The sequence below is a fragment of the Trachinotus anak genome, unplaced genomic scaffold, assembly GCF_046630095.1.
Source record: "Trachinotus anak isolate AG129_WGS33_773 ecotype Australia unplaced genomic scaffold, CSIRO_AGI_Tana_v1 ptg000015l, whole genome shotgun sequence".
Lineage (NCBI taxonomy): Eukaryota > Metazoa > Chordata > Actinopteri > Carangiformes > Carangidae > Trachinotus > Trachinotus anak.
Genome location: NW_027273866.1, coordinates 14,724,721 through 14,741,152, shown reverse-complemented (window position 1 = coordinate 14,741,152; position 16,432 = coordinate 14,724,721). Strand labels below are relative to the sequence as shown.

At 41.4% G+C, this 16,432-nt stretch overlaps 2 protein-coding genes across 2 annotated transcripts in view; both read left to right on the top strand.

Moving 5' to 3' along the window:
• Positions 1-41: 41 nt before the first annotated feature.
• Positions 42-6,343, top strand: l2hgdh (L-2-hydroxyglutarate dehydrogenase). The gene is made up of 10 exons (XM_071497737.1): positions 42-262; positions 1,376-1,491; positions 2,242-2,393; positions 3,109-3,240; positions 3,321-3,483; positions 3,589-3,623; positions 3,705-3,872; positions 4,617-4,774; positions 4,993-5,124; positions 5,276-6,343. Exons 1-10 carry the CDS (start codon positions 171-173, stop codon positions 5,469-5,471), a joined length of 1,344 nt encoding a protein of 447 aa, XP_071353838.1. The 5' UTR covers positions 42-170; the 3' UTR covers positions 5,472-6,343.
• Positions 6,344-6,487: 144 nt separating this feature from the next.
• sos2 (son of sevenless homolog 2 (Drosophila)) overlaps positions 6,488-16,432 on the top strand; it is a 37,506-nt gene continuing 27,561 nt past the window's right edge. Inside the window, exon 1 of the mRNA XM_071497730.1 lies at positions 6,488-8,116. Within this exon, the coding sequence (XP_071353831.1) occupies positions 8,033-8,116 (84 nt within the window). The 5' untranslated portion in view covers positions 6,488-8,032. The remainder of the gene's footprint in view (positions 8,117-16,432) is intronic.

Genomic DNA, 16,432 nt, shown 5'->3' with positions numbered 1-16,432 from the left:
GAAGGGGGCGTGGCTACGTCTCCGCTTTAGGGACAGAGCAGCGGGATGAGGTGCTAACACCGGCAGCAGCAACAGGAGGAGGAAACACGGAAACGGAAAACTCAGGGAAGTTTGTGGGGTAGTTGTACAATGAAGAAGCGACTCTGAGGTGTTTTTTAAACGCTCCGACAATGTTCCGGGTTCTGCGCTGCACGTCTTTTAAGGCTGCTGAGGCAGCGAAGCCGAAACTGCTAAAGGACATAACAAGCAGGCGGCTGCACAGGTAAGAGTGACAGGAGAGAGGGAGGCAGGTCGCTACTGCCAGTGCAGAGTCAGGTGAAAACTCCTTTTAATTTGACTCACTGGCACAGCTAAAGTTTAAAAAAGCAGCAGACTGGAGGGTACCTGCTTGAATATTGAATAACCAACTTTTAATTACGAAGGACACTCAGCCACGACGATCAGATTGCACAACATTTCTGCTCTCTGCATAACCTGATCTGCACAGCTCCAGCCACATTGTTTGCGCACACAAAACATTTGTGTCTGCATTGTGCCCCCCCAGCTGTGCCTGCTCCATCCTTATGTGCCGGCCTTTATACTTTTATTTATCAGAACTCATGTTGTCAGATTTACTTTTACCTGCAGACCAACATGTTGCAAGCCTGCAGTGTGTCTTTTATATTGAACCTAAGAACCTACTGTTACTGTTGCTGTTACAGTTGCTGGATAAAATGTTTTTGCATGTTCTGGTTGTCCCTTTCTACTTGTCTGAATCGGATTTTATGGAATTAAAGCTTAGAATTAAAGCAACTTTTTATCAAATTGGTCTGCACATAGGTGAGTCGTGATGTTCCCAAGAATGTTTTTCTCCACATTTATTACTTCCACCCTGCATTGATCATTAGCGTTGGTTCCAATTTTCAGAAATGAAATCAAAATGTTTACTGTAACAAATGCCTTCAGGAGAGGACCAGGTTTGAAATGCTCCCCCAGTCTTGAACATTTTGTTCTTACAGCTCCGTGCAAATCCTTCATTATGTGAAACCCTGTAGCGGTGGTGCTGGAACTGCTGCTACATTAAGCCCTCCCACTAGATAATAGCCTCTGGTAATTACTGCAGGTTTGTAAATGGATTTACTTGTCAGGAGAAAAAAAAGCTTGTGACACAGCTGGATTTTGTGTTTGTCTGTTACCTATGACCCTTGTGTCAGGGGTTTCACGGGTGACCAGTTTCAAAAGTCAGTCAGTTGCTCATAGAGTCATGTCAGAGTCACAGTTGGACATTGAACCACTGACCTAAATATTCTGCTCTCTAACCCTTGCAGTCTGTAAAGCCAGTTGTTTATCAGTAACCACCTTAAATTTGAACGGTCGCCTCCTGTCTGACTTTCAGCACCTATGACGTGGCCGTGGTGGGTGGCGGCATCGTGGGCCTGGCCACAGCCAGAGAGCTCATTCTGCGACACCCATCTCTCAGCTTCATCCTCCTGGAGAAAGAAAAAGAGCTCGGTGGGTGGAGGTCTGACGGTTGTTGTGGTTGTGAAAGAAGGGAACTTGTTCTGAGGAGGAAAATGCTTTGTGTGACGTGTATGAGTGTTTGTAAAATAACAGATTTCTTGTTGTGTTGTTGTCTGTGCAGCAGCACACTGGAGCTGATACAATGACTGCAGAGGTTACGTTTCAGCTTTAACTCAAAGTTATTGGTCGAACAGTGAAGGAATTGTAATCCAGTAATTGTCCTGGACGGAATCCAACATAGTTCACCCACTAAACTCCATCAAACATGCTTCAACCTGAGAAGAAGCTCTTCAACCTCACAGTCATTGTTTCATTTATAATCCCCTGTGCTGGTGTACAGATCCAAAGGAACAAAGAATGTGTCAGATTTATTACATTTACAGACCTCACTTATTACTCTGAAAGAAATGTGATAGCATTAAAAAAAATGTAAATAAAATACCTAATTCAATGTAATACATCCTGCAGGCTCATGTGGTTGCACTATGCGGTATTTAAATTTGATTTATGGCCCCGTAAAAATGGCATCTGCATGCAGTTTCATATTAACTACACAAACATGATCGTGGCGCCAGTCTTCTAATCTAACTCTCTGCATAAAAAGCAAATAAGTGGATAAAACTCCAGAATCTAGAAAACAATCTATATTTCTTCCATTAGTCTGTGGGTGTTGATAAAAACCTCCTTTTCTTTCTTTCTTTTTTTGTTCTTTAATTTCTCTGTCTTCTTCTCACTCACCAGCTGTGCACCAGAGTGGGCACAACAGTGGAGTCATTCACAGCGGGATCTACTACACGCCGGGCTCGCTGAAGGCCCGTCTGTGTGTGCGAGGGGCCACTTTAGCCTACGAGTACTGCGAGAAGAAAGGACTCCCTTACAAGAGATGTGGAAAGGTCTGCCTCTGGGTTTTTAAACAGATAAGACACCGACACAGTATGTTTACTTTGGATGATCCGATCAAGGTGCTCAGCTGATTTGGGATTACAAGACACAGCCATACGTGACATTACAACATGCATGTAATCCAGACGTTGGGGAAAAAAGTCACGTTTGATAAAAGGATGGGGTCTATGACATGCAACAAGGTTCCCCAGCCAGGAATCTGAAGATGGAGTTATGTAGTATGCACCTTCTCCAACTCCACGATAACTATTAACAGAAAGTTTGTGAAAGTCTGTGACACAGCTTTAGTCTGAATTGAGCCCCTGAAAGTGTCACACTGTGCAGCCAGACAGGTGCAGAGCTGGGTATATACCAGCGCATGTTGTCTGTTCTGATACCAAAATATTCTTTTTTCTATAGCTATTTTTTTTTCTTTTAGAAATATCAACATGTTTACAAAAGCATTTTTTCTTTTATCAGAAGTCGTCACAGTTCTCAAGTGATGACTAAACAAAAGCAGCTGTATGAGAATGAAATAAAATACAATCTGAATTTGTCACAATTGTGATTTAAATCAGAAACTGATTTTAGAATAAGAACAATAAAATTCTGAATGACAGAATTGGCTTCTTGACAGTGACACATTAAAGTATAGTGATTTGACACCCAGTCCTGCAGAGTTCCTGTAAATATCTGTCCTGTGTCTCTGTGTCTCTGCTTTGGCAGCTCATTGTGGCCGTGGAGCAGGAGGAGATACCCAGGCTGAAAGCTCTATATGAGCGCGGGTTGAAGAACAATGTGCGGGACCTCAGCATCGTCGATGCCAAGGGAATCCGGGAGCGAGAGCCGTACTGCAGAGTAAGAGACTTCAAGACCACGTTTTCATTCAGACAGGAGAACAGAAAGCGGTGAAGGCTGACAGTGAGCCATCTTTTCAGGGTATAATGGCCTTGGATTCGCCCTACACCGGCATCGTGGACTGGAGGATGGTGGCTCTCAGGTATGGCACAGACTTTGAGGAGGCAGGCGGCACGGTGGTAACCGAATACGAGGTCGAGGACATTTCCATGGTCAAGGAGAGCCCAGCTGGGAGCACTGACGGTATTAATGTGTCAACACAGTTATAATTAAAAAAGAGCTGTAGTTATTTTAAGTCTGTCTTCATATGTGTGTCTTTTTTAAAAAAATTTTTTATTCCTTCTGCAGGGATGAAATATCCAATCGCAATCCGAGACACAAAGGTAAGAAGCATACAGATAGAAGCAACAGTGTTGAGGCTGAGCTGTGTTCTTTGCATTCTTACCGTTGTATTGTTTACGCAGGGTAACGAGGTGCGGTGTCGTTACGTCCTGACCTGTGGAGGCCTGTACTCTGACCGGCTGTCACAGATTTCTGGATGCAGTCGGGAGCCGCGGATCGTCCCCTTCAGAGGAGATTATCTGGTCCTGAAGCCAGAGAAACACTACCTGGTCAAAGGAAACATCTACCCTGTAAGTCCTCTGAAGATCCACAACTTTTTCAGCTGCGTTAATCATTTGACCTGCAGATGTTTTTCATCATATACCGATGCTGTATATGATCTCTACTCCCTTAAAGAAGTGTGAGGCAGTGTCAGTTCTTTATATTGTTTAAAGTTTATGAATTTACTGCTTTAAAATTGCATAACACCCTGTTCTTTTATTATTGGTACACATGGGTGGAAGTGCTCAAGGTGAATGAACACAACAGGTTAAGTTGTGTTTTTAATTCCAGTTTCTTCTTGGAAATAGCTCCAATGTGCTGCCATTTAAAAAGGTTGGGTTTCCTTTTGTTTCCAACCTTCACTCGCTGTATTTTGATCTAGAAGCAGATCCCTGACAGCTGAAAATAATTTAGCCGAAATGCGTTGCACTCAACATATTTTCAGCCCTACTTGCTGATTTAGGTTGAAGATATGTGACTGCATCAGACCAAACCTGTGAGCTTGTGTCTGACCTGGGCGAAGAGAATGGAGATTTACAAAGTATTAAATATCAATTATCCTAAAGAGAGAGAGTTTGTCCAAAAAAAACTATCTTTGCATTTCAGAATTTCAGTTTTAAAGTGAAAAGTGGAAAGCTTGAAAGTAAGCCTCTGTCTTTTTATGAAACAGTTTTACTCACAGTGGACCTCCTCTGTTATTAAATAGATCCACATAATGTCAACATACCTCACTGCTGCTGCTTTATTTTTGTTTTTATGAAATATATTTACAGGTTCCTGACCCTCGTTTCCCCTTCCTCGGCGTTCACTTCACCCCACGGATGGATGGAAGCGTTTGGCTCGGCCCTAATGCAGTCCTCGCCTTCAAGAGGGAGGGTTACAAGGTGTACGACTTCAATGCCAGAGACTTTGCAGATGCACTTTCATTCAGGTACAACATCAGATTTGACCTGTTGTTATATTCCTCTGTGTGTAGTGTCCTAGAACTGGGTTTTTTGTATATGAAGATTATGAGGATTATTATAACTCGAGAGTTTGTCTAATAACAGCAGTATTCACACATATTCTGAAATGATCTAATTACAGTGTATGTGTTGCATGGTGGGTGATTCACACTGAATATTTCATCTTTCTCTGTTTATGCTGCAGGGGCCTTCAGAAGCTGGTGATGAGGAACATAACGTATGGGGTTGGAGAAATGTACAGAGGGGTTTTCATTGGTGCACAGATTAAAATCCTGCAGAAGTACATCCCTGAACTCTCACTGAGTGACGTGCTCAGGTAGCGCAACGATACAAGACCTAAAGATGCATGTTTATTATAGAAATACAGAGGAAATACTGAGTTTCTGTGTCAAGGTTTTATGTAAAAAAAAAAAAAAAAAAATACATCAAGTAATGTTTCAGCATACCCTCGTTGTTTTCCTCTCCAGGGGTCCTGCAGGAGTTCGAGCTCAAGCCCTCGACCGGGACGGAAACCTCGTGGATGACTTTGTTTTCGATGGCGGGGTGGGAGACGTGGGGAGCCGGGTGCTCCACGTGCGTAACGCTCCCTCACCAGCAGCTACCTCCTCCCTCGCCATCGCAGAGATGATCGCTGACGAGGTGGAGGGCCGCTTCTCGCTGTAGAGAAAACTGGAACGTCAAAAACTTCAGCCTGAGGTGACGAAGTGAAAGTACAATGTTGCGTCAAGCTGTCACTACATTTTTATCACAGGTCAAGCCTTAATAAAGAAAGAGAGAAGTAGTACATGTTTGACTTAATCCCATTTTTAAGACTGGTTTGACTTAAGAAGTGCCGTTTCAGGTTTCATAATATGTTTACTCTACCACATTTCAAAATAAAAATCCATTTCTCTGCACTACATTTGTCCAAAAACAAAGTACATCAGTTACTGTTAGTGAAAGTGTGAAGCCTAGAACGAAAGTTTCTAGCTCCAATGGCTTTACCATCAGTTTGAAACTGAGATTAAATTGGGAATATACATTGAATGTGAACTTTTTTAACAATGACCATTTTAAACGAGGGATTTTTAAGAGCATAAGTCTTGTATGGAATCTCTTCTTCGACTTTTGGTTGTGTTGTGTTTTGTCTGACTCTATGAGAGTGGTTTGTTTCTGTTGTTTGAATATTGTAGAGCCTTCTCTACACGGCTGAAGAGTTTCCAACCAAATGACTGTAAATCCATTTTGGGAAGTTTTAAGCAAACAAAATAAATTATCCTCTCTTTATTATAAATACAAATATACTTAAAGATGATGTGTTTTTTTTTTTTATTGATCGCTGAGTTTACCTTTTACTCACATGGGACATCAGGGATCATTTTTAAAATAGTTTATCTCATTTTGTAAAGAAACTCTTTATGTAACGCACATTTAGCTACAGAACGCACATTTTGTGAAGAAAGACTCTTTCTTTGACAATTTTGTCTTCAAAATAATTTTAATATTTAAAAGATTTAGAAATTATGTCACATTTACATTAAAGCAAACAGAACACATGGGTGTTTTTTTTAAAATGTTTTTTATCATGCGTGTTTGTTGGGAGGTGATCTCATGCAATTTTGCTACAGTTTGTTCTTTGTTTTGGTTTTAGAGGTTTCGCTTGTTGCTAAAAATGTCCAGTTCATGTTCCTATAAAATGTTCTCACTCACTGTTATTTCAGCCTATTTACTGACAAATGGATGTTAATGTATTTTTACCATATATACATATTTCTGAGTAGCAAATGTACCAATATTTGTGGTTTGTGCCATAAGATTTTTTAAATACAGGCTGGTTCATCTAAGCAAAGTAGGGTTTTTTGGTGCAAGTTCATATATTCATATTCATTCAATACTTTGCATCGAGAAAGAAAGTAGAAAACAGCAAAAATACAACTTTATTGTGTTCAGATGTTCTTTATACTACAGGTGCTTTTGGAGATTTGACCTTATTAATTTTAACTGTTGTTAATTTTTACGCACTTAAACAGTTTGTCCACAGGGAGGCGGAATCACAGCAACAAATACTGTATGAGCTCTAAAGCAAGAACAAAATAAGATTAAATTAGATGCTGTTGTTTGAAAAAAATCCTCTCGGTGCTTGTACTGTTAATGCGTATTTTATCCTATAAAAATGACGTGGCTTTATTTCTCTAATAAAACGTATTTGATGAATGATAATGCCTCATGTGTTTTTGTAAACAAGCCCTAGCTCCAACAGAAAAGTGGGTGAATAAAGGTTTTGTATGACCCGTGTTTGCTCCTGAAACTATCCCTCTCAGGCTCGCACTGTGAGTCTTCATTGAAACGAGACAGAAAGTCCAGCCTTGTTTTTTTTCCGTCCAATAAAATGTGAAATTACGCAGCCTGCGTGCCTGACAGCGGACGCGGCGCAGAGAGCGGCGGCAGACAGACAGGCAGCGGAGTTGGTACGAACATCTTCGACTTCACGAACCGAAAAACACCTCGACTGCTCCTCGGCTGCTCCGCTCGCAGATATGCCTCGGACCGGTCGCTGTTTTCCGGGGGGATTCGCTTTGGATTTAGCGCCCGATCGCCGCGGAGAAGATGACTAAACGCGAAGCACCCAGCGCAGGAGAAAGTGTGCCTTGTTTGGAGCTGAACGGGTCGTGTGCCACAACGTAAAACTCGGAGCGCATCAAGGCCAGCGGCAGCCTGTAGCACTGGTTAGCTGCTCGGCTAACGCTAGCCTGCTAACGTTACAGGTGTTTAGGCAGAAAATAACCAAACGTAACTTGTAGCTTTAGTTAGCTGGCAACAAGCTGGGCTCCCATGTCGTGACTTCAAACTGAACTTAATGTGCCTGTTCTAAGCTTTTTAGCAAACGCCAAGTAGCAAGTATAACACTTAGCAACATTGTTGTTAGCCGTTAGCTTTTTAGTCAGACGCTGTCCCGTGTTTACAGCAGCAGCAGGCTAGCCTCACTAGCCACCAAGCTAGCGAGTTAACTTTATAGCTACATGTGCTTATTTTCTTCTGTAGCTCATATTTCGCTGTTTAACCCGACTCGACCCAGGACTCTCAGTGTAGTTTAGTGATACTCTTCATATTTGCAAACCAGCCAGTTAGACTTTTTTCCCCCCACCGTGCCTGCCCTGGACTGACCCACCCACAAGGACTATCTATCCGGGGCCGATGCTGACAGTTCAGACCGGATCACGGCAACGCCAGGAGCCGCTACAGCGATGCAGCCCCAGCAGATATACGACTTTTCAAGTGACGAGAACAGTCACAAATGGAGAGGCCTCTTCGTGCAAGCTTTACGAAAGGTAACACCAGATTTGCTCCACTATCTAAGCCTCACCAAAGTCTGTCATAACATGCTGACACACTGGAGATTCATTTGTGGGAGACAGAGAAGTGGTTTCATCTGCACTTAAACCTTCTTGACACAGACTTTTGTCTCAAGTCGCCAGAAACCACAAAGTTTCCATGTTATTCAGTGTTATTATTATGAGCAAAACAAGCAGATTTTCCCATGTAAACAACAGTAATTGTCCCTGAAAAACAGAATTAATTGAAAGCGTTTAATGCTCATTACTGGAGACATCTGTTGAAACTGCTGTCCTCATCCTCTGTGACAGCTGATGTGCCTGCATGGTGTTTATCCACTAGGTCTCTCACAGTGTCTGTAAAGAAGTTGATGGGTTTTGACCAGCTTTTACAGCCACCTGACCCACTGCTAGTGTTTAATAGTTCTGAGGGCAAACAGCCTATGCTAATAACTTTGCCGGGTGTTGATGTTGCCTCCAAGTTAAATACTCATACAGATGTCCTTGTAACTGAAAGGCACTTTCAAACATCACTTGACATGCACGTAATGCTGCCAACTTCTTTATTTGTTCCTCATTTGGTGTAACAGCAAAGAGGTCTCATCCTTGCAGAAGAGACGGAGGCCCTCTGCAGCTGTCTTATGTTGCTTACATACACAGATTTCTCTCCTTTTTTTCCCAAGAAATGTAACTTAATTCTCATGAACTTAATTGAAACTTTAAGACAGGAAACATTTACATTTTAATGTCCTTGGTCAGCAGGACTGACCTGTATCAGTTCCTTTTTGACTGTCCCTCTCTCTCCCTTTTCTTGCATCATCTTGGCTTCTCCCCATCATCACCAGGTTTATTTTCAGTTTTCTGTGTTGTTGTGCAAAGTAGAGACAGAACAGTTTTTTTCAGTTTCCATACTGTTGGGATACCTGTGCTGTATGTAAGCAGCTGTAATGCAAGCTCTTGGTGCGATGGTACATTAGGACGTCACAGTAAGCAGTGTTGCTCACCTCGGGGACCCGCAGGAGCTCTGACTTCACCCAAACAGCAGTGGCACTTACAGTATGACCTGCACGTCTTTATCCAAACAGTTTCAGATTGATGTTTCTCCTTTTATGGAGCACCCAAGACTCATGTCCTTTTGGAATCAAATACCAAAATAGTCGCCCATTTTCATTCTGTCGATCGATTAATCGAACTGAGACCACATTTGTGTCATAAACAGAGTCAGTAATACTTGTATTATATACAGAGTCACTGCAGTAGGAACTTCATAGCATGTGGACTTTTTTGGAAAGGGATCTTGTTTGAAATATTTGTGTTCTTAAAATAGATGAAAAGACCAGACCAAGTTTATTTTCACAGCGTGAAAGATACATGTCTGTACCTCCATAACAGACTTCTCAGTGCTACTCACTTTTTGTGCTGTGCCGTGTTTTGATGATGTTGGTTTACTACTTCTTTGTTTAAAGTGAAGCCAGTTAAGCTTCTACTTTAGATTTTTGCCGTCAGACTGGTTATTGACTCACAAATCAGCCCTTTCTTCCCCTTTGTAGTGGTTTTGGATTTTGTCAATGCAAAACAACATCAAAATGTCTCCTCTCAGAAGATCTACAACTTTTTATTTGGCAAACAATTACTCAAATTGAATTTAAAAACAGTGTTTTGTCCATGAGCAACAAGGCCCTGAAGCTTTGTCAAACATTGCTGACATAAGGCTTTTAATACGTTCACTTTAGTAACACTAAGTGCCCACAGAGGTAACCAGCCATGGAATTAGCCATATAGCAACATCATGTTTATAAATAACACAGGCCTTTTTCTGTCAGTTGTCCGTGGCACGGCAGAGATTGTGTGATGAATCAGGTGAAACCGAGAGAGCAGGTGGTGGGCCGTGGTGCCGCGGTTTCATTGTCTCAACTTGTTACACAACTGCCGCAGGGAAAGCCTGTCAGAGATTGACGCAAGAGAGGTTTGTTATGGTTTTGACAGACTGTGACTCGCTGTTTTTCACAGCTGTCCACTGGAGGGGGGGTTTCCTTGTCAGAAGGAGCCCTGCTGGATGACTTCACCCCTGAGAACGGTTTTAGGTTGTTGTTTAGAGGCAGGATTAAAGACAAACCTATTGATGAGTAAACACTCCTCAGAGCAGAGAAGTAACTTTATGATCCGACAGTTTCAGCTGGTGGTTGATCACTTGCAGAGTTGCCTCATAAATGACACTTATCCAACTACAGCCTGTATTTAATGACATTTGACAAATTGCTGTGAAATCAGACTAATGATATCAGGCCTGAAACAATTAGTTGATTGACAGAAAATAAATTTCCAACTTTTTTGATAATCAGTGAATGTTTTAAGTCATTTATCAAGCATGAATGTTAACATTTGTGAGTTCCAGCTTCTCAGATCTGATGGTTTGATGGTTGTCTTTGTTTTATAACCCTGTAAATTGAAGATAGTCGCAGGTCTGGATGATAATACTTAATAACCATGAGCACTGGGATCTCTTTACATGTAAGAAATGCAAACTGAACTGCACATGTGGGATGATGAATAAATGTGTGAGACTTGAGTTTCTACTGTCCCACCATGAACTGCAATGTTCACAGTTCAAATCTGGCTGGGAACCTGTGTTGCATCTGTCTCCATCATCTCCTGTCATCTCTGCAGTGCTGCTATTTAATAAAGGCAGAAAATACATGAGAAGTCATATTAAAGTTGTAAATGTCCCTATGATATAGAGAAAGCCCTTATCAAACTTAATGAAACTAGCTTGTAATCTCAATAGTAGAAAGGTCAATTTCGATGGCAAAGGTAAAACGTTAAAGCTCAGTTTTCCAGTCATGTGTAGCTGACACACACATGTGCAGCCGTCTGTGTGTCTGTCTGTGTCGTTGACGTTTGCTGTGACATTTCACTGACGAGTCTAGTGTTCATCTCCTGGCTTGCGTCTGCGTGTCCCGGCTATTCTTGATCACTGCGGCTCGTGCCCGCTGCTATGCGAGAGCGTCATTTCGCCTCTGACATGCTGGTGTTAATAATAACTGTGCATTCTCCGGGTCTGCTGTTTCACTGGCATCGATAGAAAAGGCCAGAGCTTTGCTGGGTACAGTTTCATTCCATTGCCATGTTGAGTTAGCACAGCGCTGTGCTGCTGAGTTCACAGGGCTTCGCTCCATGTGGCGCAGGCCAACTTTTAAAGCTGAGATTGGTCAGGTTACAAGCACGCTTTGTTTTTGTGCGTGTTGCCTCTTTTATCCTCTCAACCTGAGCGGTCGGTTAAATTCTCACAGGATGACTTCACCGCAGGCCCAAACTCACAGCTCAGATTGTATTTTTATTTTAGTCAGATGGTTTTTGCTGCCACATTTATCCAGGCTAGACAGAGATGTTACTTCAGAATCAGACACAGGGATTTATTACAAGCCTCCACTCCAGTGCTCTACTGTATGAGGCCCAGTCCAACTATGATAACAGATACAGCTGTGCCTATTATCTCTCCGTCATCTCTGATACAATACCAAACACTACAGTCTGCTTTGCTGAGTTTTATGACACCCACTCTGACACGAAGCAAAAGCAAGCTTTTGTTATGTATTTCATGAGCACAGTGACACACCAGCAGGAGTGGTGGGGGTTAGGAGCTGACACACACAAATACATAGCTGAATTTATCATCACATCTCCTTGGGCACTGTTGCTTAAGAAAGTTGCTGTTATGTTCCCTGCAGCCTCTTACAGCTCAGATTTCAGTTTCACTTTGATAAAGAAATCTCATTCGTTGAGATTTCGTTTACCAGGAGCTCTTGAAGAAAGCCCAGTGTTCAGACAGCGTATCTAAAGATGACAAAAATGCTAATGCTATTATTAATTGTATAATTCAATCACAAGTTTCAGCAGTCAAAAAAAGTATCCAACATCCAAGGGTCAGAAAATCTAAAAAGAAAAAAGTAAACATTAGATGTGGCTTTTTCAAATTGATTGGGAAGAGGCCAAAAATCCTGATTTCACCATGACCTGCTTTCTCTTCCAGTAACGCTGACATTAGCAGAAACCAGTTTTGCAAAGTTCATGCAAGTTAATTTGAGTATCAGTTTATTTTGAGCATCATTATCTGTCTAATCACCAAGCTGTCGTCAAGCTGAATGAAGAAATCTTCACTTTTAAGAGGGTGACTGATCTGCCGACCTCAACTGACTCTGCCCTGTGCTAACCTGTCACTGCTGCACACTGAAAGAAATTACATCTGGTGCGTTCACAGACTCCCGCCACAGTCAAATACTACTGTTGTCACTGCCGAGCCATATGTTTATATGTGGCGTTCCTGTTTACTTGAGCATGTTGTGTCCCTGTTTAGACTTTTAATCTTAGCTCTTTTTTTTTTTTTCACCTTAACCATCAAGGTTTTGGTTTTTGGTTTTTGGTTTTGGCCTCAAATCTCTCCCATGGAAATGATGTTAAGTTTCTGCTAACAAACAAATACATTAATGATTAATTATTTTACTAATGGATGAATAATTTCTATTATTTTTCTGACAAAAAAAAAACAAACATTCAGTGGTTTCAGCTGAGGATTTTTGTTTGTTTTGCTTTTTATTCTAAAACATGAACATGTCAACCATGGCTCTAGGAAAGTTTTAAACTATTTTCTGACATTTTACAGACAAAATGATTAATCTATTAAATGTGACAGTAACCACATGTTTCTTTGGATTTACTGCAAAGACGTCAAAGCAAAGATAATAGATAAGAAAGGGGGAAACCAATATTTGAAAAGAGATAACTAGTGCCGCCAGAAAACAGCAGAATGTCTCCCTTTATCACCCCTGTAATTAAAGTTTAATAAAAACTTACGCAGAAGTTCGCGGTCTGGACCCTGACGGTCCCATGCTGCATGTCGTCAGTTTAATGCTTCATCTCCGGGATGAGTTCTGTGTTGATCGGACAGGATGTTCCTCGTAACAGGTTGCGCTTCCTGTGCACCAGCCCCGGGCCATCCAGAAAGGAGAAGAGATGAGGCTGATTAATACACAGGTTCCCCACCCTTCCCACAATATTGAATCAGTTCTGTGGACATCAGCTCATCCTCAGTGGGGTTCACACAGAGGATGGGTGGGCACAGGGGTCACTGGGTCAGGTCACACTGAGGTCACGGCGAGGCCACATCGCTGTGGACGGCACGTCAGCCAGCTATTGTCTTTATGGACTGAGTGTGAGGAAGGGGAGCTTAGTGTCGGAGTGTGTTTGTGTGTTTAAGGTTGTTTCTGTTTCTTTGTTGTGTGTGTGTGTGTGTGTGTGTGTGTGTGTGTGTGTGTGTGTGTGTGTGTGTGTGTGTGTGTGTGTGTGTGTGTGTGTGTGTGTGTGTTTGTCATCTACAGTGCAGCTTGGTGCACAGGTGTTGTTGCTGATTATCTTTATGTGTCTTTGTCTGTTGTGTGTGTGCCATGTATGTTTTCACCATGCATCTTGTGTGTGTGTGTGTGTGTGTGTGTGTGTGTGTGTGTGTGTGTGTGTGTGTGTGTGTCTGTTGTCTCAGAGCTGATCTCTGCCCTATGGTTCCCCAGACAGTCTGGTTGTAATGGCAGATGATGTCATGGCATGAATCACAAACAGTGACACATGCTCGGGTATAATAACAAGTCCCACCCCCACCTCTTTACCCCACACAGACACACACACTCACAAAGCCACATTACCTGCAACCTGAGCCTGATGCAGCCTCATATACACGGCCAGGAGAATAATCAATTGAATTAGAAATGTTAACCCTGTATTAACACCGTCCAGCCTCTATTATTACCTCCAACCTTTCTGTTCTTCCCTTTCTGAACCGCCAGCACACACAACACCACCTGATCACTCTGTTACAGTCGAGACATGTAGGATTTTTTTTTTTTACTACACAAAGCTCAGGAGTGTGGCACCCTCTGATGAAACAGGATGCAAGATGATTAAAAAGCCGACTGTGCACCGGTGACCTGAATCTTTCTGTCTCTTGACTTATATCAGTGGTGGGCAAACAGTGGTGTGTGAACCAGATCCTGCCCGCCAACAAAAATATGTGGCGCCCCAGTGAAAGCTAAAGTTTTACCTTTCATAGTTTGCATCATAAATCTGCTGCAGGAAGCAATATTAGTATCAGGCCTGTGTTATAAACATGACCTTGTAACAATAAATATAATCAGTGATTTGTGTCTCAAATTTAAATAGAAAAACAGTATTTTCATTCGACCATAAATGGAACAGGTGAGTTTTTATTGAGATTGGATAATCAAACTATTACATTTGTGTATATGACCTAGAGCTGAATCAATTAGTTGATTAATTGAATAATCAATTAGTTGAAAATTCATCTATTTTATAAAACTTGTTTTATTCTTAAAGAACATAAAATCCTACATTGAGTTAATTCAGATTTTGAACTCCTACTTTATATTTATCTGTGTGTGGTAGCTCCTTTGTACATGTGCTTGACTTTAGTGTCAGATTCCATGACTGATAATTTTAGTGACGCCACAGTTTGGGGAAATAAAATCTAATTTCGAGGTAAAATGTCTGCGGTTTGGATGTTTGGATAAAAATGCTGCGTGTACTTTTCCACTTCAGGTTTTTTTCTTTTCCTTAACTTTCACTTGTAACTTAAACTGTCGGCTCCATTGTTTTTGATTTAATTTCTCATTGATTCAGTGTGTGGAAACTGAGGAGGTTACAATGTTATGTTGAAGATACTGTGTGAATATACTCTACAATACATGACTAAAATACTTATTAATATGTAATATTTGTCACTTCATGTTTTAGAAAAAAAAAAGTTAAAATTACGTGATTAAGTAAAGTCCTGTGTTACCCTTCAGATAGTTTAGTACATTTTTGGATGGGTTATGACACTGGATCACTTCTGCTCTGTATCTGGTCGACTTTTTCTGCCTCTCCTTAAAATGGAGACACTTACTTACATTTATAATTTTCATTTTATCTGTACAATGTCGTAGCCATGACACTGTCCAAGAGCCCACTGATCATGGTCCTCAAAGAGCTTGTTTTGTCTGATCATCAAACAGAAACCTAAAGACATTTCATTTACAATGATATAAAACAGAAAACAAACTAAAGTTGCAACATTTACTTAATTATCTGATGAGTTGATTGACATAGAATTGATATGGCAGCTGTTTTGATATTTCATTAACTGTTGAAGTTATTATTAAGCAAGGAAAACAATCATTCCCTGGTTCCAGCTTTTCCGATGTGACTATTTGCTGCTCGTCTCTCATAGAAAACACTAATTGTGAACTGAATATTTTTGGGCCTTGAACTGTTGAAGACCTCACCATCCACTGAGGAATTGTGGAAGGTGAGGTCTTTACTATTTCCTGACATCTTACAGACTAAATAGTTAATAATTAAATTAATAAGCAACAGTTAAATAATATCAAAATTAGGGCTACAGAGAAAAACATCAAAAAGTCATATTTGAGAAGCTGGAACCACCAATAACGGGTATTTTTGCTTGAAAGTGTATTGATCTGCCAGTAATCAAAATACTTGCTTATCATTTTCTGTCAATCAATTAATCAACTAATTGCAGTTCTAATCGAAATTGTTCTCAAACTGTTTTCATCAGTCAGCAGATGGGTTAGTTTAATGATGTTCTGTTGCTGGGGCAGGAAAGCTGTGTGTAATTTTACTGGCAGCGGCTTTCAGTTCATTCATGGATCATAGAAGTTTGTGTGTGTGTGGTCGGCTGTTTGTGTTTTTGCTTGACATAAATACTCTGATGTTGCTGCAAGGTGCTGTGGATAAAAGCAAAAAATTTTTCCGTTGTAGTTTTTTTTTTCCTGTCTGTGAATCCTGGTTTTACATGGTTCTGGCTCTCGTCCAGTCGGTGTGTGTTGGTGTGTGTGTGTGTGTGTGTGTGGTACGAGCCTGCTGCTCCTCATACTCGCACATCAATACCTCTCAGTCTGCTGCTATGATCTTCTCTCCCCGGGGGGCTTCGCTCTGTGTCGGTAGAGAACGAGGCGGGGGAAACTGGGGAACTGGGGAGGGGGGGGAGGAGGGGCGGAGCCTAGGGAAAAGTGAGAGTGAGCGAGCGCTGGGACTTCCTGTATGCTAGCCTTTCCCTTCTTAATGGAGCTGACCCGTGAAACTGAACACCTTAACATGAACAGGAGGATGTGCATGAAGGCTCACATCTGACTGAGATTCTTTAATGTCCAGTGTTTGAGCAGGAAATTAACGTTGTTTTCATTATCCAATTGTCTCCAAGAATATTTTTTGATTAATCAATCAATTGCTTTGATCTATGAAATGTCA

Excerpts from the sequence above, each read along its gene's own strand:
- l2hgdh (XM_071497737.1), top strand. The coding sequence starts at position 171 with ATGTTCCGGGTTCTGCGCTGCACGTCTTTTAAGGCTGCTGAGGCAGCG. Across the intron at positions 3,624-3,704 it reads TCGCAATCCGAGACACAAAG|GGTAACGAGGTGCGGTGTCG; the intron begins GTAAGAAGCATA and ends TTGTTTACGCAG. Across the intron at positions 3,873-4,616 it reads TCAAAGGAAACATCTACCCT|GTTCCTGACCCTCGTTTCCC; the intron begins GTAAGTCCTCTG and ends ATATATTTACAG.